At 49.4% G+C, this 24057-nt stretch overlaps 1 protein-coding gene across 1 annotated transcript in view; it reads left to right on the top strand.

Annotated features, from left to right (window-relative positions):
• The window catches only part of BDH1 (3-hydroxybutyrate dehydrogenase 1), a gene marked incomplete at its 3' end in the record, with an annotated part of 32426 nt that extends 13037 nt beyond the window's left edge, over positions 1 to 19389 (top strand). The window contains 8 exon segments of the mRNA XM_082624313.1: positions 1610 to 1661; positions 1663 to 1683; positions 2365 to 2475; positions 2578 to 2751; positions 17448 to 17474; positions 17476 to 17593; positions 18975 to 19336; positions 19339 to 19389. Coding sequence (XP_082480439.1) covers positions 1610 to 1661; positions 1663 to 1683; positions 2365 to 2475; positions 2578 to 2751; positions 17448 to 17474; positions 17476 to 17593; positions 18975 to 19336; positions 19339 to 19389 — 916 coding nt within the window.
• Between the last annotated feature and the right edge of the window lie 4668 nt (positions 19390 to 24057).

The following is a 24057-nucleotide window of genomic DNA, read 5'->3' as shown; positions in this document are numbered from 1 at the left end:
GGTTAAGACTCCGACCTTCCAATGCAAGGGACACGGGTTCAGTCCTCGGTTGGGGAACTAAGATCCCACATGCCTCGTGGTATGGCCAAAAAATGAAAAAACAAACAAACAAACAAAACAAGACTATAAATCTTTTAGAAATAAAACAGGAGAAAATCTTTGGGTTGGGGCATAGGCAAAGAGTTCTGAAACTTGACACCAAAATATGATCCATAAAAGGAAAAATTGAATAATCAGACTTCAAAATGAAACACTATTTCTCTACGTAAAGATCCTGTTAAGAGGATGAAAAGACAAGTTATAGACTAGGAGAAAATATTTGCATACCACATATGCAACAAAGGACTAGCATCTAGAACATATAAAGAACTCTCAAAACTCAATAGTGAAAGAACAAACACTCCAATTACAATAGAATATACACAAAAGACATAAAGAGACATTTTAATCAAAGGGGATATACTGATGGCAAATAAGCACATGAAAAGATTTTCAACATCATTAGCCATTAGAGAAATGCAAATTAAGACCACAGTGGATATCTTTACACAGTTACCAGCATGGTTAAAATAAAAAATAAGTGATACCACCAAATGCTGGCAAGGATATGGGGAAACTGGATCACTCATACATCACTGCTGGGAATGTAGAATGCTACAGCCACCCTGGAAAACAGTTTTAAAGTTTCTTAAAAAACTAAACATGCAACTACCATATGACCCAGCAATTGCTCTTCTGGGCATTTACCCAAGAGAAAAACAGGTTCACACAAAACCTGTACAGGAATGTTCCTGGCTGCTTTATTTGTAATAGCCCTAAATTGGAAGCAACCCAGATGACCTTCAATAGTTGAATGGTTAAACGAACTGTGGTACAGGATACCATAGAATACAATTTAGCAATAGAAAGGAACAAATTATTGATACATGCGACAATAGACAATCAGATGAATCTCTAGGGAATTACGTTGTGTGAAAAAAGCCAATCCCAAAAGGTTAATATTCTATGACTCCATTTTTGAAATGACAGAATTATAGAGGTGGAGAACAGATTAGTGGTTAAAGAGGATGTGGGAGTGGGTGTGGCTATAAAAGGATAACACAAGGGATCCTTGCGGTGGTGGAACTGTTCTGTATTTTCACTGCATATGTCAATATCCTGGTTGTGATATTGTACTAGAGTTTTGCACGATGTTACCATTAGGGGAAATTGGGTAAAAGGTACAGGGCATCTCTCTGTATTCTGAACTTCATGTGAATCTAGAATTATTTCAAAATAAAAAAACTATCAGGAAACCATGTGAAACCTAAGGGTTAAGACGTTGCATTTGCAGAAGGCTTTGTTGACAAAGGTCTATCACTGGAAGGCTCTTCCTACACAGTGGCAAAAATGTCCACTGCAACTGCTGGCCCACTTTGTCCCAGACTAGTAACCTGGAGGAAACAGGCCCTCCTCCTCAGTGGCACCAACAGATTGTCCTCAGGGGTTTGGGGTGGGAGTAGTGAGTAGGGTGGGTCCTGGTGCCTGAGGGCCTGTTGAGTTGCTTCCACCCCAGAACAAGGTCTGGTGTGACCACAGCCTCTGCTCATGGCTTTCTTTCCTCTTGCAGAGGCTCGCTGCTGTTTCACTCTGCCTCCTTTGTCCCTGACGACCGTCGGACTTAACGCTGCTTCGGTGAACCCAGTGAGTGGCAGCCCGGCTACCTGGGAGCCAGCCAGGTGGTCAGAGCCCTCCTCCCTGGGCTCCCAGGCCCTGACCCACCCTCAGCGTAAGGGCTTCAGTGCTTCGAGGGCACTCAGAGCCACTCTCACTCGCTGAACAACCCCTGCCCCATCAAATGAAGTTAGGGGTTAAGAGTTTAGACTCCGAAATCTCTCAGTCCTTCTTTCAGTTCCAGGTCTATCGCTAATTATGTTGGGCATTTTAAAATGTCTATTTCCTCACTTGTAACGAGATATAATAATCATACTTATTGTATGGAGTTATTGTGAGAATTAAAATAATGCATGCACAGTGCCTTGCCCATGGTAGGTACTCAGTACTTGACGATGAAGATGACAGTGATGATGGTGATGGTGAGATGATGGTATTGTAGATGAGGAAACTGAGGTTCAGAAAGAGGAGGTAACTTGCCCAAGCAATATTGCTAGTTGGTGGTAGAGTCTGGGTTAGAACCTGGTCTCTTGATTCTGAGTCCAAGCATTTCTACTATACCAGGGTGCTTCTCCAAACAGCAAGAGACAAGTGGGGAGGGCCAGGCCTGGGCCACTCAGGAAGCCCTAATTTTTACTGCCCAGAGGAGGCCTGGTCATTCAGCCCTCAGGATCCTGGGTTCCTAACGTGGGGTCTGACCTTTTAAAACAGGTTGCCATCAAAGCTGTCTTGGTCACAGGCTGTGACTCTGGATTTGGGTTCTCCTTGGCCAAGCATCTGCATTCAAAAGGCTTCCTTGTATTTGCTGGCTACTTGATGAAGGTAAGAGATGGGTCATCTTCATAATCATTGTCCTTTTTTTTTTTTTTTTTTTGCGGTACACGGGCCTCTCACTGTTGTGGCCTCTCCCCTTGCGGAGCACAGGCTCCGGACGTGCAGGCTCAGTGGCCATGGCTCATGGGCCTAGCTGCTCTGCGATATGTGGGATCTTCCCGGACCAGGGCACGAACCCGTGTCCCCTGCATCAGCAAGCGGACTCTCAACCACTGCGCCACCAGGGAAGCCCATCATTGTCCTTTTATACATAGTTATTGTTTGGTAGGGTTTTAAAATTGCAATCAAATACACATAAAATAAAATATACTATCTTAACCACTTTTAAGAGTACTGTTCAGCAGTGTTAAATATATTCACATTGTTGTACAACCATCACCTCCATCCATCCCCATAACACTTTTCGTCTTGCAAAACTGAAAGTCTATACCTAATATAAACAATAACTGCCCATTCTCCCCTCCCCTCCAGTCCCTGGCAACCACCATTACAATTTCTGTCTTTATGAATTTGACTACTCTAAGTACCTAACATAAGTGGACTTGTGCAGTGTTTGTCTTTTTGTGACTGGCTTATTTCATCTGGCATAATGTCCTCAAGGTTCATCCATGCTGTAGCATATTACAGAATTTCCTTCCTTTTCAAGGCTGAGTAATATTCCACTGTGTGTATATGCCGTATATTGCTTATCCATTCATCTGCCAATGGACATTTGGGTTTCTTCTACATTTTGGCTATTGTGAATAATGCTGTTACGAACATGGGTGTACAAATATCTCTTCAAGATCCTGCTTTCGATTCTTCGGGGTATATACCCACAAGTAGAATTACTGGATCATATGATGATTTTATCTTAAATTGTTTGAGGAACTGCCACACTGTTTTCCACAGTGATTGTACCATTCTACATTCCTACCAGCAGTGCACAAGGGTTCCAATTTCTCTACATCCTTGCCACTACTTGTTGTTTTATGGGTTTTTTTCTGATAATAGTCATCATAATGGGTGTGAGGTGATATCTCATTGTAGTTTTGATTTGCATTTCCCTCATAATTTTTGATGTTGAGAACCTTTTCATGTGCTTACTGGCCATTCATAGATCTTCCTTGGAGAAATGTCTGTTGAAGTCCTTTGCCCTTTTTTTTTTTTTTTTTTGCGGTATGTGGGCCTCTCACTGTTGTGGCCTCTCCCGTTGCGGAGCACAGGCTCCAGACGCGCAGGCTCAGTGGCCATGGCTCACGGGCCCAGCCGCTCTGCGGCATGTGGGATCTTCCCAGACCGGGGCACAAACCCGTGTCCCCTGCATCGGCAGGCGGACTCTCAACCACTGCGCCACCAGGGAAGCCCCCCTTTGCCCATTTTTTAACGGTATGTTTTTGTTGTTTGTTGAGTTTTAGGAATTCTCTATATATTCTGGATATTAAATCCTTATCAGATATGTGATTTGCAAATATTTTCTCCCACTCTGTGGGTTGCCTTTTTACTCTGGGGATAGTGTCTATGATATACAAAATTTTAAAAATTTTATGAAGTCTAATTTGCCTATTTTTAATTTTGTTACTTGCACCTTTGGTGTCATATCCAAGAAATCATTGCCAAATCCAATGTCATGAAGTTTTGCCCTATGTTTCTTCTAAGAGTTTTATTGTTTTGGTCTTACATGTAGGTTCTTGATCCATTTTGAGTTAATTTTTGTGTGTGGTATTAGGTAAGGGTCCAACTTCATTCTTTTACATGTGGATATCCACTTTTCCCAGCACCACTTGTTGAAAAGACTGTCCTTTCCCCAGTGAGTGGTCAAGGTACACTTGTCAAAAATCATTTGACCATATATATGAGGGTTTATTTCTGGGCTCTCAGTTCTATTCCATTGGTCTGTCTTTATGCCAATACTAGACTATTTTGATTATTGTAGCTTTGTAGTAAGTTTCGAAATCAATAAGTCTGAGTCCTCCAGTTTTGTTCTTCTTTTTCAAGTTTGTTTTGGCTATTTGGAGTCCCTTGAGATTCCATATGAATTTTAGGATAGGTTTCTCTTTCTCTAAAAAAGCATCATTAAGATTTTGACAGGTATTGGATTAAATCTGTGGATTGCTTTGGGTAGTTCTGACATTTTAACAGTATTAAGTCATCTGATCCATGAACACAGGATGTGTTTCCATTTATTTCTTTCACCTTTAATTTCTTTCAGAAATGTTTTGTGGTTTTCATTGTGCAAGTCTTTCACTTTCTTGGTTAAGCTAATTCCTGAGTATTTTATTGTTTTTTGATGCTATTGTCGATGGAATTGTTTTTGTCATTTCCTTTTCAGATTGTTCATTGTTTGTTTGTAGAAATGTGCCTGATTTTTGTGTGTTGACTTTTATCCTGCCACTGTGCTGAATTCACTTGTTATTTCTAACAGGGTTTTACTTTTGTGGAATCTTTAGGGTTTTCTACATGTAAGATCATATCATCTGCAAGCAGATAGTTTTACTTCTTCCTTTCCAGTTTGGATATCTTTCTTTTTCTTGCCTAATTGCTCTGGCTACAACTTCCAGTACTATGTTGAATAGAAGTGGTTAGACTGGCCAAAATCAACCGCAATTTACTATCTATACAGTCTCCTGGAAGTTGCAAGCCTTCAACAGATCCTAGAATTCCAAAATAGTTACATTAGACAGATTCTGCTGGTGCACTTATTGTCTAGGTGGGGAGACAGATTCCTGGTGGTTCCTAGTCTGCCATCTTCCCAGAATCTTACTTCAAGCTGAGTATTTAATATCAGTACTGCCCAGAACCTGGGCCAGTGTTTGTAGTTGTTTTTTAATTGCCTACCCAACAACTGGCTCATCTGTTGCTTACAACAGCTGATATCTTTTCCATTCACTTCAGTGTCTCTTGTTCTTCATAGCTTCATTAATTCATTCATTCATTCGTTCATTTGCCAAATGCTAATGATGTTCCTGACACTTTGCTAGGTGCTGAAGAAGAGTAAGACCTGATCCCTGTCCCCAAGGAGCATTGTCCAGTGGTGATGGGACAGCCATGCACAGACACAGCTGGAAGAATTAGAGTGGAGAGTGTTCTCAGGGTTGTGCAAAGAATGTTTAATGAGAATGCACAGAAGGAAGGGATTGACTCTGGCATGACAAAAGGGGTGACGTTTGTTCTGGGCCATGGAGAATGAATAACGCTGTCATAGGTGGAGACTGGGAGGAATGACCTGTCAGACAGAAGGAGTAACCTAACCATAGGCTTGGAAGTATGAGGCTCCACTGGGACTCATAAAATGGAATTTAGGATGCATGAAAGGAAGCATTGGGACGTGAAGCTGCAAAAGGAATTAGGAGACAATTCCCCTAATTTAGCAAGTTCTTCTACATTTACCACAATCCATTTTTAGAACATTTCCAACTTTCAAAAATTTCCCTCTTGATCATTTGCACACCTACCCACACCTACCTCTAGTTCTAGGTAGCCACTGATTTCTGCCTCTTTAGATTTGCCTTTCTGGACTATTCAAATAAATGGAATCATCCAATGAGCAGTCTTATGTGCCAGGTTTATTTTACTTAGCATAAAGTGTTTGAGATTCATCCATATTGTAGAATGTATCAGTAGTTCATTCCTTTTTACTACTGGTTGCTGTTTTATTGTATGGATATGCTACCTTAAAAAATTCACTAGTTGATAGATATTTGGATTAAAATGTTTGGATTTTTGGCCATTTGGTGCTTCTTTTACTGTTCTTTAAAGGCATGATCCAGAAGTTGCACATATAGCACCCATGCTGTCACTCTATTGGCCAGAGCTTAGTCACATGGCCTACCTGACTGCTAGGGATGCTGGGAAATGTAATTGGTATTCTGAAACAATATGTACCCTGCTTTAAGTCAGGGGTTTTACTGCTATAGAAGAAGGGACGCATGGGTATTCAGGACAACTTGCTGTCTCTGCTCAGTGGATGAGACATTTTTCTTTATTTTGAAGGCAGTAGGACCCCTGGGAAGGAATTTTTTTTTTTTACTAGGTTTAATATCTATAAAACAGTATCTGTTCAATGTAAAAAATTCAAGAATATGAACAAGTACAAATAGTAAAGTAATTTGCATTGTCATGGTCTGAACATATTTCTAGATCAGAGAAGAGTTTATTTGTCCTTTTAATTTTTACTTATTTTGCATTATGAAAGTAGTACATACTCCCAATAGATTCAAACAATACAGAAATATGTGGTGTAAAAAAGTGAAGTCTTTTCATTTCAGTCTCTTGCCCCAAAGTAACTGCAATTCATCTGTGCACTGTATTTCTTACTTTCGTTATTATAAACAAAGCCACAGTGAATAATCTTGCACCTATCTTTTTTTTTTTTTTTTTTGCGGTACGCGGGCCTCTCACTGTTGTGGCCTCTCCCGTTGCGGAGCACAGGCTCCGGACGTGCAGGCTCAGCGGCCATGGCTCACGGGCCCAGACGCTCCACGGCATGTGGGATCTTCCCGGAGCGGGGCACGAACCCGTGTCCCCTGCATCGGCAGGCGGACTCTCAACCACTGCGCCACCAGGGAAGCCCTTGCACCTATCTTTCATTAGTAATTCTTAGGAAAAATTTCTAGATGTGAAAGTGCTAGGTGGAAAGGTGTGCAGATTTTAGAATTTATTCAAATCTGCCAGAGTGCTCCCCTCAAAAGCTATACCAGTGCCTACTCCCTCTAATGGTGAAAGGATCTGGGGGGAAATGGGTGTGGCTATGCTTAAGGTTGGGTTCTCTGTATAATGTGGACCTGCCTTAACAGGTCCTGGTAGGAGTCGTGGTGCCTCAAAGCACCTTGTGCCTTTAAAATTCCTCATTCATATATTCAGCACCTGTGCCATTGTGCTGGCCTGTCCAGGGACAAGGTGGGAGCACACCTGGACTTAATGCTGCAGAGGAGCTTTCGAGAGGGAGTCAGGGCCTTGGGTGCTAGTCCTAGATCAGCCACTAACCCGGGAACTGGGCAAGCACTTCCCCTCCCCGAGCCCCACTCTGCTCTTACTTAAATGAGAGGGTCCAACTGGGTGGTCTTAGGTCCTTCCACTCCTGCAACGGTGATTTTATGAGTTACTGACACGTTCTTTGAGGAGAGTACCAGGCAAACCACTGCCAGGTTATGTCTGGTGGTGTCTACCTCTTGACTATTATGGTGTCATGGTCTGTCTGTTCTGGTTAAGAGCTAGAGGGGGCAGAAGTCACTAGAGGTCTGAATTAGTTATGCAAACCAGAAGATGGTCAGAGCCATTAGGGACTATGGATAAAGTGCTGCAGGAGTTGAAAATGGGAGATTAGTCTTCCAAGCTGGTTCTGAGACGTTAAGCCACATGATAGATTCTAGCTACATCTGCCAAACACTCTGCCTGCTCGTATTTAGTTACCCCTCCTCTTGTGCTTCAGATCTCAGTGCCTCAGGCCAACTCAGGGACTTGGCTCCACCACATAGGTGTCTCCACCCTCCCACATCATTAACCCCTCACTGTCTACCAAATCACTTTGGCACATGTACATGCGTGTGCGCACACACACACCACGACACAACTCCACTTCCTGTGTGTACTACCACCCCATTTCTCTGCTTCCCTTTATAGAAAAGCACCCCGAGAGGGTTTCTTGTACTAGATATTTTCATTTACTTTCCATTTTTTTCCGCAACCTAGTTAGATGGGGCTTTTGCTCCTACCACCTTGTTTATTTGTTTATTCACAAAAGATGTTTATTGAGCACCTGCTATGATCCAACAACATTCTCTGTTGGAGCTACAGCATGTACCAATTCAGTGACAGGTTCTTGCCCTGTGGAGTTTACGTGGGGGGAGGAGATAGACAAGGAATACAGTAAGTAAGTAAATTGCTTCTCTGTGGGATGATAAAAGCTATGGAGGAAAATAAAGCAGGAAAAGAAGATGGAGGGTGAATGTGGTGGAAGGGGTGCCCGGTTTTAAAGAGGGAAGAAGAACTTCACTGAGAAGTGAGGGAGCGAGTCATGCAGATGCGTGTGGGAAAAGGGGATGGCCAAGCCAAAACCCCCAAGGAGAGCGTGTGCCTGGGGGGCTAGAGAAACAGCAGGAGGCCTCTGTGGCTGAAGCCCAATAAGTGAGAGGGGCGTAGTGTGAATAAGCATGGGGGGTGGTAGTGGGAAGATTTGTATCGGAGGAGGAAAAGATTGCCTCTCTGGGAGCGCAGGGAAGGCTTGATGGGCCAAGATGGCATTTCATCACCATCTGGAAGGACGAACAGGAGTTCCCTGTGATGGGTGGAGGTGGCATATCCAGACATCACTGGTACTTTGAGGTAGCTGAAGCCTAGTGCCCTTTGTGGAGGAAGAGGAAGCTGAGAAAGGAAGGCAGGACCAGACCAGGAGGGGCTCTGAATGCCTCTGATACGGCTTTTATCAAGGATGCCAGCAGTCCCTATTTTGTCAGATCCATTGGCTACTTCTCAGACCATCTTCATATGCAACCTGTCAGCAGCTTTGACCAAACAAACCGCTCTCGCTTATAACACTTTGTTTCTTGACTTTGTGGACACCCTGCACTCTTGGTTTTTCTCCATCTCCTTTGCTGGCTCCTCCTTTTTGGCTCATCCTGTAATATTACAACACCCCAGACTTGTTCTTCTTGTCACCATATTTCTAATACGTGTGATAGATGCTCACATATAATATGTGCTGAGTGTCCTCACATTCTGCCTTGAGGTGCTAGACAGCCTAACAATAAATGCTGAGAGGCTGTGAAACTCTTCTGCCGGGACTAGTCCATGACCTGCCTCGATGTTATAATAAATTGAGGTAGAAGAGGTTGAAAGGTTGGAAAGGGTAGTTAGGGTGCTGTGCTATTTTCCCTCTGGTCTCAACTAAAATGAGGTGGGCTTCAAGAGAACTTACTTAGAGAACTTAAATTTTGTGCCTTGGAGTTTGGAGGTCACAAAATGGTGTGTTAGTGTTTACCAAAAGAAGTCTAAAAGCCCCCAAATGAGGGTGGAGTGGCTCATCTGGAAGCAGAGCAAAGAGAGCCCCTAGAGAGGGGGCTGTCCTTCTACAGGCAGGACACTGCCGCCTGGACCTGATATGCACAATGGGAGAGCTGCCTGGAGTCATCTTAAGGGCACCTGTGCAGTGAGACTTCTAGGAGGGTGCGTGTGACTCAGCCAGAAGGGTGTCCCACTGAAGCCCAGGCTGAGGGAGGAGATGCCCAGGTAGAGGAGGGAATGGTCCAGTGGAAGGATCTCTGCGGAAACCACAAAAGTGTCCCAAGAAGGGAGGACCAGCTCTTGAGCACCTGCTGTCCCAGGGCTCCAAGAGCAGACAACAATGGCACCACCCTCAGAAGACTACATCTTGCCCTTTCATTAGCCAGCGCCTGCATCCAGCCCTGGAAGGGTCAGAGATTAAGGAATAGGAGAGGAGGACGAACCTGAAAATAGTGAGAAGGCCAGCCTCCAGCCCTGCTACCTGGTACCCCACTCCCACTTCCCACAGCCCTGCCAGGCCTGGGTCAGGGCAGCCTCTAAACTGGATATAAGTTGTTGGGTTTTTTTGAATTTTATTTTATTTTATTTATTTTTTTATACAGCAGGTTCTTATTAGTCATCTATTTTATACATATCAGTGTATACATGTCAATCCCAATCTCCCAATTCATCACACCACCCCCACCCCCACCCCCACCCCCTGCCACTTTCCCCCCTTGGTGTCCATACGTTTGTTCTCTACATCGGTGTCTCTATTTCTGCCCTGCAAACCGGTTCATCTGTACCATTTTTCTAGGTTCCACATATATGCGTTAATATACGATATTTGTTTTTCTCTTTCTGACTTACTTCCCTCTGTATGACAGTCTCTAGATCCAAACTGGATATCTAAACTGGATATAAGTTTGAGAGTTTGGGTATTCAAGCCAGACTGGACAGGAGTTATTTGATTAGTAGACTGAACTGGACTCCCTGCCAAAACAAAAAGGTTCTCTGTTATCTGAGAATGAGTGGAAAAGCTGCAAGACTTGCCTGAAATTTCATCCAGGGGTGGTAAAATAGCTTACAGACGAAGTTTAAAGGGATAGTGAAAGAAGTGGGTTTATCAATAAACCGGTTACACAGGCACCAACACAGTAGGACCGAATGCTTGTCCCTGAGCAGCAAGACAGACATGGACAAAGACAGAAACCCTGGAGCCAGGGAGGCAGTGTGGCCCAGGCAGTGCAGCCTGGGCCCTGGGACAGGTGGATCCAGAAGGGGACAGACTGCCATAGTCTGCGGGCTGCGGGCTGAGGGGGGTTGGGAAAAGTTTCTTTTGAACAGCTGGAGGCAAACTGACAGCAGGACATGCAGGCTGCTCAGAGGCAGATGAGGACTCCTGGGAGGTCTGTCAGGAGAAGGTAGGAGGGTGGGGTTTCTCTCCTGGGGCCTGAATGCTGAGCCTGAAGCTGTGGGCTGTGAGATTAACCCCCGGTTTCCTCTGTGAGAAGGCTCTTAGCTGCCAAGCTGCCAAACTAAGTTCCTGCCGGTACCCTGGCCTAGAGTGAGGGGCTTCCCCCGGGAACTGCAGGGGCATTGGCTTGATGCTGGCTAGAGGCACAGGAGAGGTCTGGCGTGGGGCCCGAGAGCTGCTGCCAGATGGCAGCAGGGTTGACAAAGTCCAGAGGAGGAAATGTCACTCAGCTCTCGACAGCAGCTGGAATCCATGTTATCGGGAGTAGACATCAGCATCCCTCGGAGACTCAGGCCACGCGGGCTCTACCCCAAGGGGCATTTGAGGAACCACGATATGAAGACTGAATTAAAACAAGATATGTATTTTCCTAATGTCCACGTGCTGTCTGTGGGAAAGAGAGGTGTCTGTGGGCACCAGCCCCTCCAGCCTCTGGACTTGAAGATGGCGTCCAGGGAGCTCTTCTCTGGTGCAGCCCTCTGTGGGGACAGCAGCAGGACCTCCAGGCTTGTCTGCTCCCCCCGTGGCTGGAACACCATGTCGTTTGGGAAGACTGGCATACCAGGGGGGTTCAGCGTGGACTGAGCCTCACACCTGGCTGCTCTGTGCAGAGGTGACTCTGGATGTGGCTGGCATTCCTGGTGCCACGCCGTGCTGCTGCTTCCAGGGCCACTGGGGAGGCTCCCTGGAGAACCTGGGATTAGGGTCCTCCTGGTTCAAACCACTGACACTCAGCCCAACCTGCAGAGAACTTTCCACCGCTGGTGTATGCTGACCATCCTCGTGCTTCCCGCTCTGGCCTTACTGGGGATGTTTGTTTCAGTACCAGATGTAGCCCAGACAAGCCCTCGGCTGAGAGTAGGCATTTCTCCATCACTTCATCCTCTGGCAGTTACTCCTTTCCTCTCATAAGATGCATCACTGTTCTGTAGACCACTGACAAAAGTCACTACCAATTAAATTATGACTGACAGTGTTTAATTTTCAGATCGATCGTAGCTCATCCCTATGGTGAAAAAAGTATGTGTCATAGAGTACAGGAAATATGGTAATACAACCTGCTTAGGGCGTGAGGACTAATGAGATAATGCAAATCAAATGCTTAGCAGTGTGAAGCACAGTAAACAATAAATGATGTCTAGTTTACGCAAATCCTCCAGCAGCTCACCCCTGCCCCCAAGCAGACCCCTGCCCACCTCTCCTGCCTCATGTCCCACCACTTCCTCTGCCTCTGCTCTGCCTGCAGTGGCTTACGGCAGGACCGTAGTGCCCCTCCTCCTGAAGTGCCCCATCCCCAGGCCCCCTCTGGTTAATGTCCTCAGCTGGCACTGCCTTTGGAGGCTCTTCCCTGCCCACCCCACCTTCTGTGCAGCCTCCCGCCTCCCACAAGCTTTCATACAGCAAAGTCACCCCGTATTCTCTGCTTACCCATCTGCCTCCTTCCCTAAAACTTGACTCTTTGAGAACAGAGGCTGAGTTATTTATTTTTGTGTCTGTGTTCTTAGCACAGTGCTGGAACATGACAGAGGCCCAAGAAATGTTTGCTGAGTGAATGACACTTGTCTCCTGTTTAATAACTCCTGAATTTGCATAGAACTTTGTCATATAACAGGTTTTTGTAAAAAGCAGTTTCCTCATTGCATTAACCTGAGCAGGTCAGGACAGGTAGCGATGCCCTTATTTCCAACTGTAGCTGGAACAACCGGGCACCTCTTAAGGGATGCACCTGAGTACACAGACCCTGGTCCTTGATGTCCTCTGCCACCAGGGCAGAATCACCTCCATTCCCTGTACTAGTCTGGCCAGTTAGCCTAATCGGGCAAGGCGGGGAGGACCCTGGGTTGCAGGGGGAAGCACTCACCCCCTGCCCTTGGATGGGGCTCAAACCCCAGCACCACCCTGACACACAAACCTTTCCCTGCTGCTTTTTTCCACTCTATGCATTTCAGGAAGGGTTGTTAAACCACTCACCATGACCTTACTTAACCAATACTGCATTTTTGGGAAGAAAGATGTGAAGATTTTTAGGTCTGAAAAAGAAAATAAATCTGTCAGATACGTGGTTGCACATGTCTCGCTCTCCCTCTTTCCCTCCCTTCCTGCCCCCTCTCCCAGCTGTCTTTTTCCTGGTAAAACAGTGCAAATTCCTGCCTTCTCAGGCAATACTGTCTTTGACCTCCAGGTGGTGCCCTCCCTGAGCTTTCAGACCAGATGCCTTTCCTAAGCTGGTGGCCGCTCTGACTCGTACTCCACCCATCGACCCCAGCAGGAACCTTCCGGGAGACAAGTGCATTCTCCCCACTCCCATTGCCTGCACCGTGGAGGGCACATTTTGATGGCGAGTTTGATGCCTTTCACCCTGGCTCTGTGGAACAGTTGCTGCCAAAGCCAGGGGAGCCAGCCGTGGTGGTGAGATGAAGGGCATTGTCCGATTAGAGCCGGTGAGCCATCTGCCACGAGCCCCTTTGCTCCCCAGCAGGGCTCTGAGGGACTGGACATCCAGAGCCTGTAACCAGCCCTCTCCTCCCCACTGCAGGGAAAGGCCAAGTGAGTAGACCAACCAGCAGGCTGTGGGCCTGGCCTGATCTTGAAACCATCCCTTATCTTGCATTCAGTAAACATTTATTGAGTGCCTACTGTATACTTGGTAGTGTGCTGAGCACCCGAAGGGGTATGAGCGGGGAGGAGAAGTTCGTAGTTGGGCACCAGCCAAGTGGAAGTCAGTGGCTTCATGGTGGGACCTATGAGGAACAGTTATAGCGCTGGTGACATTATGCCATGGACAGGGAAGACCCTACACCTGGGGCACTCTTGGTCTGGGAGTGAGAAGACTGGAGTTACTCTGGGCTTAGCCTCTTACTAGAAGTGTGATCTTGGGCTTGTCCCTTCACCTGTGAGGGTCTCAGCTTGTCCATCCGTGAGGCTCACATGTCAATCTGACCATGGCAGGGCATTTCAACTAAAGCTGCTCTCAGGCTGAGGGGCAGGGGAGCTGAGCGGAGCCAGGAAGCAGCAGGGGCAGGAGGGGCCGTGATGTCAGAGGAGTGGCAGGCTGTTCAGGCTCAGAGAGGGCAGAGTCCTTGGTGGGGAGTGGGTGAGAAGCATGGCAAAGGAGGTCTCGCACGCCCCACTCCGGAAGGGAAGCACAGGAGCAGGAAGTGGTTGACCGAGGAGGAGAGTCTGCCGGAGGGGGTCAGATCAGGATGGAGGAGGAGGAAAGAGACTGTGACAGGGAGACCTGGGAGGGCTTCTCCAACAACATAGGAGGGAGGCAACAGGGACCCAAACTAATGCTGTAGATGCAGGAAAGAAGGCACCGATTCTAAGGACGCAGCAAAGGAAGGCAATAGCAACACAGGGTTAAGTGCCAGGGCAGTGTCCTCACACAGACCTGGGTCCTAATGCCCTCCTGTCCACTGGTTAGCTGGGTGACACTGAGCAAGGTGCTTAACCTCTCTGAGCCTCAGTTGCCTCATCCAGATATGGAACAATTTAGTATCTATTGTACTTTTTTTTGTTTTTTGTTTTTTTTTGAGGTACACGGGCCTCTCACTGCTGTGGCCTCTCCCATTGCGGAGCACAGGCTCCGGATGCGCAGGCTCAGCGGCCATGGCTCACGGGCCTAGCCACTCCGTGGCATGTGGGATCCTCCCGGACCGGGGCACGAACCTGTGTCCCCTGCATCGGCAGGCGGACTCTCAACCACTGCGCCACCAGGGAAGCCCTATCGTACTTTTTTATAGGTTGGTTGTGAGGATCAGGCGAATGAATGGATGCAAAGTGCTTAGTTCAGGGCCTGGCAGCTGTCCTTTTGATCTTTCTCAGTAATATTAATGGTACTCTTGACTCATTAGATGGGGAAGAGATGAAGGGGCTGGAGGAGTTGAAGATGACAGTGAAACTATTAGCAAGGAAGAGGAGCAGGCTTGGGCCACTGGGCACTTGGTGTGTTGGTTGGTTAGGATGAATCGGGGACCTGTGGGACATGCAGGTAAGAGCGATGGTCCGGAGGAGCAGGTGGGGTTTGGAGAGAGCCGTGACTCCCCGGGGGTACATTGGAACAGTTCCTCAGAGGTGGCGATGGGGCCGTTGCAGGCAACAGCTGTCACCCAGACCAGCAGGAATGTCATGAGTTTATTCAGAATGCTGGCTGAGGACTCCAGCGAGCTCCTTCGTCCACAGACTGTTGTTACTTATCATGTCGTCAGAGCTGTGATCCAGGAACAGTGTGCTTCCACAGGTCAAGTTCCGTTAAACTTTTTTCATTATCGGTATCAAATGTAATTAATTTTTAGCTGGATAAAAGGACTGTATGTATTTTATGTTGTGTGCCATACTGTGCCATATGAATCAAACACAAAGCAGCTGGAAATTTCCATGAACATACAGAAGATGAGGCTGCCTAAGCATTGAGTGTCATTTGAGGGAAGGTGCACTAGGACAGGACACGGGGGGACAGGTGGAAGAAAGGGGTCAGGGAAGATGGAGGAGATGCTTGGGTATCATTAATGCGAAGGGAGGAGTGAGGGTCAGGATCCATAAGTGATGTAAGCACACCAGGTGCAGGGGGAGAGGCTGAGGCCAGTGAAGGTGGCGGGGGTGAGGGATGAGGGAGGCGTCCTTAGCATGGGCCGCCCTGGACACCCTGGAGCAGCATGGGGCCGGGACCCAGAATGGCAGGGAAATGGGAGACTGGAGAGTGTAGCTTGTGTTCTCAGAAGCCTGGCCGTGGAGGGAAGGAGAGCAAGACGGTGGTGTGAGGGGGTAGCATGATTGAGAAAAAGTTCTTTAGGATATGGGGACATGGTATTTACAGACAGTCATTCACCTGACAAACATTTATTGAGCATCTGCTGTGTACAACGTTGAACGTTGACGGGAGGGAGCCGGGGCAAGGGAGGAGTGGAAGTTGCATAAGAGAGAAGGATGGATGGCTGATGGTGTGGAAGGTGGAGGGGGACGTGGCAGCTTTGACAATTGGTGAGAGGCCTCCTGCTTCTCCTGGTGCCAGGAGTGGGGCAAAGACTTCCAGGGGAAAGTCTGCAGCAGGGGGAGAGGGAGTGGCTGCGTGAGGTCAGCCCTGAGAGCTAAGCGGCGGGGGGAGGCTTCGGCTTGGCCGCCATGGGGAATGGGGGTGAGAGCGTCATGAGCACTTTGTTAACCGGCCATTTCCTTCCTCTAATAAATGACCTTAATTCTCCTTAATTGAAGGAGAAGGCACCAGAGGTCAGTTGATGAAGCTTTAATTTGGGTAACACGAAGGAAAGAAGCTAGAGACCAATTACTCTGTCATTTACACAAACTCATTTCCATGATTAAGTAGGGGTGAAGCAGGGCCAGAGTTCCCACAGGCAGGGGTCAGCCCCCCAGGAGGCAGCTCTGCTCTGAGGCTACGCCTTGGCAAGGAGCACTTTCATGGCCTTGCCATGAAAAATCCTGAGGGGTTCCACAAAGAAGAGACAGGGCCCCGCCGTCCTGAGGCTCCAGCCCATCCAGTCCTTGCACCCAAAAGACAGCTCAGAGGGGGCCCTGCAGCACAAGGCTGCCTCCTCATTGCCCCGTCCCCCAGTTCAGCGCTGCCTCTGCCTCAGCCTCACTGGTCACACCGGAGCCAGGCTGCCCCCTTGGGTCCTCTGTTTCCCTAGCTGTGAGAGTAGTAATCAGGCTAAACGGACTCCAGTGATCCTGCTAGCACCCAGTTCTCTGAGTCTACTTATCTGGCCCTTAGCTGGCCTTGCAGGAAACAGTCAACCCAAGTACACTCAGTGTATGTTTGCTCTGACCCTGTACTAAGCCCCATGGGACCACACAAAGCTGAGGGGTGTTCGCTACCTGCAAAGACCAGGTGTGTCCATTGTTCATGCTGATGAACAGCTTACCAGGTGCCAGGGGCTCACCACATGACACCCAGCCAATAGTGCGTGGTTCACAGAGGATGGAGTAGTGGTTAGGAGGGTCTTGGAGGGGAGCTGGACTGGGGGCCCCACCCGACATCAAGGCTTGGCTGAGCCTCTAACTTGCTGTGTGACCTTGGACGCCGCGTCCCCTCTCTGGTCCTCCAGAGAGGGCTTGGCCTGGAAGACTCCTGAGGTTCCCCTGGTTTCTGGCAAGAGGGAGAATACAAGTGAAGGCTCAGAGGCAGGAATGAATAAACAGGTGCCCAGGTGCAGGGAGTGGGATGAGACTGGAGGGAATAGGATTGAAATGAGTGAGGTGAGGTGGGGCTCCAGGCTGGAGGTGGGCTGGGTCATGATGGGTCAGAGAGTCGCTGCAGGCAGAAGTGAGATGAGAATTGGACACGAGACTGAAGGGAGGGTCACAGCCAGCAGCTTAGGCCTCTCCATCTCCTGTCATTCCTGGGTGACTCCAGAACGTGTCCCGAGAGCCTTGGACGAGAAGCTGGCAAGTTATGGGGAAAAGGAATGAAAGTGAGGAGGGGAATGGCCTGCAGGCTGATGGGTGATATCCGGAGGCCGAGCCCTGTGATGAGTGCGGTTCTGTCCCCTCCTGTCCAGGCTTGTAGGGCCTGATTAACTATGCGGGCATCTCAATGTCTGGGGGATGTGGAGTTCTCCAGCATGGAGACCTACAAGGAGGTGGTGCAAGTAAACCTCTGGGGCACCGTGTGGGGGACAAAACCCTTTCTCTCCCTCATCCAGAGGGCCACAGGTGAGTTGGAAAGGGACCTTCTTTCTGCCCCCTGGGCCTGCTCTACCTTTTCATCTTTGCTCAGAATGGAAATAGGTCTCAGCAGACTCAACATCCACTGCCCTCACTGGCTGAGTGCATGACCCCCAGGGGCCACAAGGGGCCGTGGATGCTGGCCAGCGGGGGTGCCCTGGACCGGGGAGCAGAAAGGGATGTGTGATTTTCAGAAAGTAGAGCAGGTAAGAGGTCAGCAGTCTGCACCAAAGGCTAAAAGATTACAGTTGTAATCCCAGTCTGGGAACCTGATCTAGACAAATAACCACCTTTGTGCACAGAGCTGTGTGTACACATCAGGTATGGAGAGGGGTGTGGTTAAGTAAATGTTGGTATATCCATTCTATGGGTTACTATGCCATAGTTAACCAATGAGACAATTGTGGTAGTAGGTGAAAATAATAATAGTAATAATCAAGATTAGAAATTGCCAAAACAAATGCCCAAACCACGTTAGGTGGCCAAATGTAAGCAAACCACCTAAGAAGTCACTGACTCAGATTTTCTCCCGATAGTAGCAAACAATTATGGCAAAAAGGGGAAGATCCATACCATCCATCCCACTGTCCCAGCAATGACAGGAGGAACCCAGAGAGCATCTGTAGGGTTTTGGAAGAAATCCCCAATCCTTCAGCAACTTCCAACATAGAGGTTTCTGAAAGGTGTCTCCTCACAGTGTCCAGGTGGGGCTGTGCCTTAACTTCCTGGGTGCGCACCCAGGGCGAGTGGGTCTCAAGTCTGCCTGGGCTTACCGGGCAGGCTGGATGGCTCCTTCTCCATCCACTGCCCCACGGCTGGGAGAGGCTGTGGTCAGCTCCTAGCACCCCCAGGCTGGGCCTATGGGAGAGCTTCTCCAGCTCCTCACTCTCTCCCAGTGCCTGAGACTCTGTCCGCACGTCTTAGATCTGCAGTCAGGTTCAGGACCCTGCCCCTGCCTGCTTGGCGACAGAGCCCGACCAGGTGATAACAGTTTGGGGTTACTGGCAACAGGAGAACGTGGCAGGCGAGACAGAGCTTGTGTGTGTTGCTCAGTTTACTATGCCCTCCCGCTGTGTAGGCCTGCTTTCCACTCTTCCCTCCTCCCCTGTCCTGCCTGGGAACTGCCAGCTACCCAGGAAATACCAGAGATGCTGATGCTGATGTGTGGGCCTGAGCTGGCCTTCATTATAAACGAGGGGGCCCCCTCACCCTGGCTGGTTCAGAAGGCGGAGCCCCAGCCTGACAGGCTGCAAGATAGTTGTCAGGGGCCAGGAGGCCGGGTTCTGGCCAGACCTCCAGAAACACGCCAGGCCCCAGACCCTCTGCAGGTATTGTTCCGTGAGCAGGAGTTTGCTGTCTTCCTCCGCAGGCTGCGTGGTCAGCATTATCAGCATGCTGGGCCGCATGGCCCACGCGGCCGGCCCCCCGTACTGCATCACCAGGTTTGGTGTGGAGGCTTACTCCGACTGCCTGCGCTACGAGGTGCACCCACTGGGAGTGAAGGTCGGCGTGGTGGAACCCGGCAACTTCATCGCCACCACCAGCCTCCACGGCGCTGAGCGCATCCAGGCCATCACCAGTAAGATGTGGGACGAGCTGCCTGAGGGGGTGTGCAAGGACTACGGCAGGAAGTACTTTGACGAGAGGGTCGCGAGGATGGAGACCTACTGCGACAGCGGCTCCACGGACACGTCCCCCGTCATCAGTGCTGTCACCCACACCCTGACCTCCGGCTACCCCCCTACACTCACTACCACCCCAAGGACTACTACTGTTGGGTGTGAATGCGGATCACGACCCACTTGCCCGGAGTGATCTCCGACAGGATCTACATACACTGAGGAGTTTCCCACTGGCCTCTGTTGGGGAGCCCTGGGGGGAGGGAAGAGGACGGGGCGGGGGTAGCGGCTTGTGTCATTACCTCTTGACTACCCACTTGTGGATTATCCCAGTCCCAGGAGGACCCACTACCAGTTTGAGTGTTAACCAGAGCAGGCAGCCCAGCTCAACTCGTGTGCCCAGTGAATGGCTCGGGCCTCCTCAACTGGGGTGCAGAGTGGTGGGCAGGGTCCACAAACCTCAGGGCAAACATGGTGAATCTGTCTTTCTGGAATTGATTTTATACAACGATTTTAGGTAGACATCTTTATATTAAAAACAGATGTATTATAAAATAGAATCCAAATCCTTTATATTTTAAAGCCAAAGCATCAGTTCAACAAATTTATCTCAGGACTCCCCTGGCGGTCCAGTGGTTAAGACTTCACCTTCCAATTTAGGGGGTGCAGGTTCAATCCCTGGTCAGCTAAGATCCCACATGTCTCGGGGCCAAAAAAACCAAAACATAAAGCAGAAGCAATATTGTAACAAATTTAGTAAAGACTTTAAAGAAATGGTCCACATCAAAAAATTTTATCTCATTTGATCCTTAAACCAGCCTCATGAGTAAAAAGGGCAGTTTTTTTTTTCTTTTGTACATGAAGAATCTTTGGCTCAAAGAGGATACATGAATTACCCTTTTATTGCTTATAAATCAATTTTGCTTATATTGCTTTATATAAAATATAAAGGTCCAAGTCGTGTGTTCCTGCCACTGCTGTAGAAACATTTCACATTTTATGTTCCGGGGCTGCTCTGGATCCAGTTATCTGAGGATCCTGTGACGAGCTCTGTACCCCCACCTGGGCCATATATATCATGTGCCCACCATGCATCTCTTTGCATGTCCTTGGTGCTGCTGTGCGCAGCCTGCAGCCAGTGATTCAGAGCTGAGTGGAGGGGGTGGCAATGTTCTGGAGGTTTCCTTTTGAGGTTTCTCCAGCTTATCTTAGGACAAACTTGTGTGGAGGTGCTCATTGGCTAAGAGGTAATTTGTTTCTGGTTTGGGTCTGCTTGGTCTTGCCTGGGGTGGGACCCATGTTGATGGGACATTCTTGGCAGGAGCCGTGATACATAGGACGGGCACTGTGGTCTCTCCTCCCCCGGGGGTGGGTCCAGGTTCCCTGTCTGTCTCACCTGGTGCTTATACACACACACACACACACACACACACACACACCTGTTCTATGGTGCTCAGGGTGGCCTTCATTGATGGCTCACCTTCCTAATATGGACTTATTTTTAATTAAACCAGGTCACTGATCAGCAGAGTCTGTTATCACTTCTTGGGTTTGTTATCACTTTCTTTGGGTTTTTTTTTTAATAAATGTATTTATTTTACTTGTTTTAATTTTTGGCTGCGTTGGGTCTTCGTTGCTGCTCGCAGGCTTTCTCTAGTTGTGGCGAGCGGGGGCCACTGTTCATTGCCATGCGCGGACTTCTCACTGTGGTGGCTTCTCTTGTTGTGGAGCACGGGCTTTAGGCCTGCAGGCTTCAGTAGTTGTGGCTCGTGGGCTCTAGAGCACAGGCTCAGTAGTTGTGGCACACGGGCTTATTTGCTCCGTGGCATGTGGGATCTTCCTGGACCAGGGCTTGAATCCGTGTCCCCTGCATTGGCAAGCAGATTCTTAACCACTGCGCCACCAGGGAAGCCCTTGGGTTTGGGTTTGAAGGCTAGTATCCCTGCAATTGCCCAGAGCCTGCATGTTTGGACAAAAACCAGGCAACACCCTCCTCCAGGTATCTGCAGGCCTTGGGACAGGTTCCTGAGTACCAGCCCTTCTGCCTCGCCCTGGAAGGGCCAGGCCTGCCGCTAGAGGGTGCCCTATCTCCTTTGCAGCCGGAGTGGCCTCAGCTCCTGATTTGGGAGCTCCCACCCAAGCCTGAGGTCTTGAAGGGTTGGTGATTCCCCACCTTGGAAGTGGTCCAGGCACAAAGACACAAGGCCCCTTTAGAAACAACTCTTCCTTCTCTTCTAGTAGCTGCCTGTCTTAATCGTGGAGCCTGGTGCCAGGAGTAGGCAGAACCTGGAGAGCTGGAACCAGCCACGGGGCTCAGGCAGTGCCAAAGAAGCGGGGGTCTCACAACGAGAAAATTCAGCCTGCCTTTTGGGCCTTGATCCCCTCTGTCATCAAGCAGGGATGCCCTGCCCAGCTCCCTATCTGCACGGTGAGGCCCAGAGGGCCTGTGTGGATGACAGGGTGGGCAGGGAGACTGAAACCCTCCAGAGCCCAGGGAGGGACACTTGATGGTCATTGTCTTTACATAACAAGAAGAGCTTTTTGAATCACAAGGCTTGCCTTTCAGAATCTCATTTTTATATCTTGGGAGATTTTGTTTCCATGCTTAATTTTATTAAAGGAAAATGTATGCAGAACTTGAAGTTACTCGTGTGCATGGGTGCCTGGGAACTGGCAGGAAAGGGAGATGGTCATACGCTCTGGGTCAGGATCAGCAGTAAACCGAACGCTGGAGAAGACGCATCTGCGTTAAGTCAGGACTGCTAGCCTGGCCTGCAGGCTGCCCTGCTTTTTAATTTTTATCCCAGTGATTGGAAAGCCCAGAGCAACTTTCCCCAGATCATCTCAATGCTAATGAAAACCTCACAATTACTATTCACCTTTTGGCAGCTGAGAGCCTCCTTGGGGGCAGGTCTCATTTTGATCCTTACAAGAGACAGCTGAGGTGGGCAGAATAGAGGTGGTTGTTCCCATTTTATAAATGGCATAACTGAGACCCAGAGAGGGGAAGTGACTCACCCAGCATCACAGTGGGTCTGAGCAGATCCAGGGCCAGCACGAAAGTCTCCTGAGTGGTGCTGTACACCATCACCTCACTCTGTGGCCCCAGGAGCCCTGGGAACCAGGTGGATGGGTCAGGGTCGCCTGGTACCTAGACCCTCACTGCCTGTCAGCAGAGCTGCCCCTGCTTGTGGGGGTGAGGGGAGGCTGCCACCTGCGCCCACTGTCTGGGGCTGCTGGGGACTAATGGTGTCCACCAGCACCACCTTGGGTGGGGAGCATTGTCTCCAGCACCCTCCCCTTGGAAGGATTCGCTCAGTCGGTGAGGCCTGAGGACCCACCTCCTGTTGTCTATTCAGGCCTGCAGCTCTGGGCCTGGGTCCCTTGGAGTATAACCCCATCTTCCAAGCAGCAGGTACCAGTCAGCTATGCAGGGCAGGGCACTAGTGAGCAGGCACCTGCACAGGGCCCTGGGCCAGGAACCAGGCATTCACTGAACCATTGGATCCTCCTCAAGGCCTCTGAGATGGGGGGAGAGTCCTACACCCCAATCCCACTCTGCCACCCCGTGGTGTAATCTTGAGTAAGTGGCTCTGGTTCCAGGGCCTCCATCGAGGCCTCAGGCAAGAGGAGGGGAAGCGTGCAGACAAAGCCTGGCACTGCGGGCCGGGGGTGTGGGCTGGACTCGGCTTGCACCTGGGACCTTGCCCAGTGGTACCTCTGTCTGTGGGGACCCACGGACGGGTGCCTTCAGCCCGCACTGCCCCTCCCTTGATGGCTGGAGGCGGGGTGAGGGCTTTTTGCAAGATGCTCCCGACGGTGCCTTGTTACAGAACACGTGCTGCGCTTTACATTCCACCCGGGGCCAAGGGCTTTGCAAGCAGGTGACAAGCCAGCCTGGCCCTCCCTGCCATGAGCTGTTCCGAGTGCCTCCGCTGCCCAGGGCAGTGGGCTCTGCCAGACTCCCCACTTGTGAGGCCTGCTCATTTCCTGTATTTCAAGCGGGAACTGGCTCTGCAAAGCTGCACCAAGTCTTTCTGGTGCAGGTGCAGACATGAGCAAGCAGAGGCTCTCTCGGCTTAGGTAGCACCAGGCCCAGGCTGCCAAAGAGCAACCAAGCACAGCTGTGCAGTGCTGGGCCCAGTCCACAGCCAGCTCCGCCCCTCCTCTCCTCTGATTCTCACAGTAGCCTTGGGAGCTAGGCAGGGTGGGGTTATTTTCTCATTTTACACATGAGGACTACCCCAAGTCTCTCACCAAGAGAGGGATAGAACCGGGTGGCCAAGTCAGATCTAACCTCCAGCCCGGAGCTAGTGATGCATGAAAAGCAGGGCAGATGGCACCCGGATCTAAAATAAGGAGGGGAAAAAATACCTCAATTATGTAACAGTGAGAAAGATCCGTAGGCATACGCATAGTACAACCACGGAGTGCTGCCCCATAAGCCATCTCCTCCTTCCCTCCCCCATCTCCTTCTTCCCTCCCCCAGGCTCTGGGCCCTGCTCCCTGGGAGGGGATGTGCTGGAGGAGCCCATCAGCGACCCTCCAGGAGGAAATCTGCCTGGCCTGGGCTCACACCGCCCCATCCTGGGCGTTTCTGAGGGCATGCTCTAAGAACACCAACACCTAACCCTTGGACAGAAACAGATTCTGGAGCTGCCCTCAGAGAGCTCGAGGGTCGTCTGAGCACAAGACTTGAGAATCCTCAGATACGGAGGTGGAACAAGGAGGGCTCTGGGGACCCAGTGCTCCGATGTGGAACAAACAAGAAAACAAGCAAACACAGAGCATCTAAGGCCGTCCTGGTGTGTGCAGGCACCAAGGAAGGTGGTT

This window comes from Mesoplodon mirus (genome assembly GCF_964341445.2).
Source record: "Mesoplodon mirus genome assembly, chromosome: 6".
NCBI lineage: Eukaryota > Metazoa > Chordata > Mammalia > Artiodactyla > Ziphiidae > Mesoplodon > Mesoplodon mirus.
Note: the sequence above shows the minus strand (reverse complement) of the source record. Positions and strands in the feature narration are given on the sequence as shown.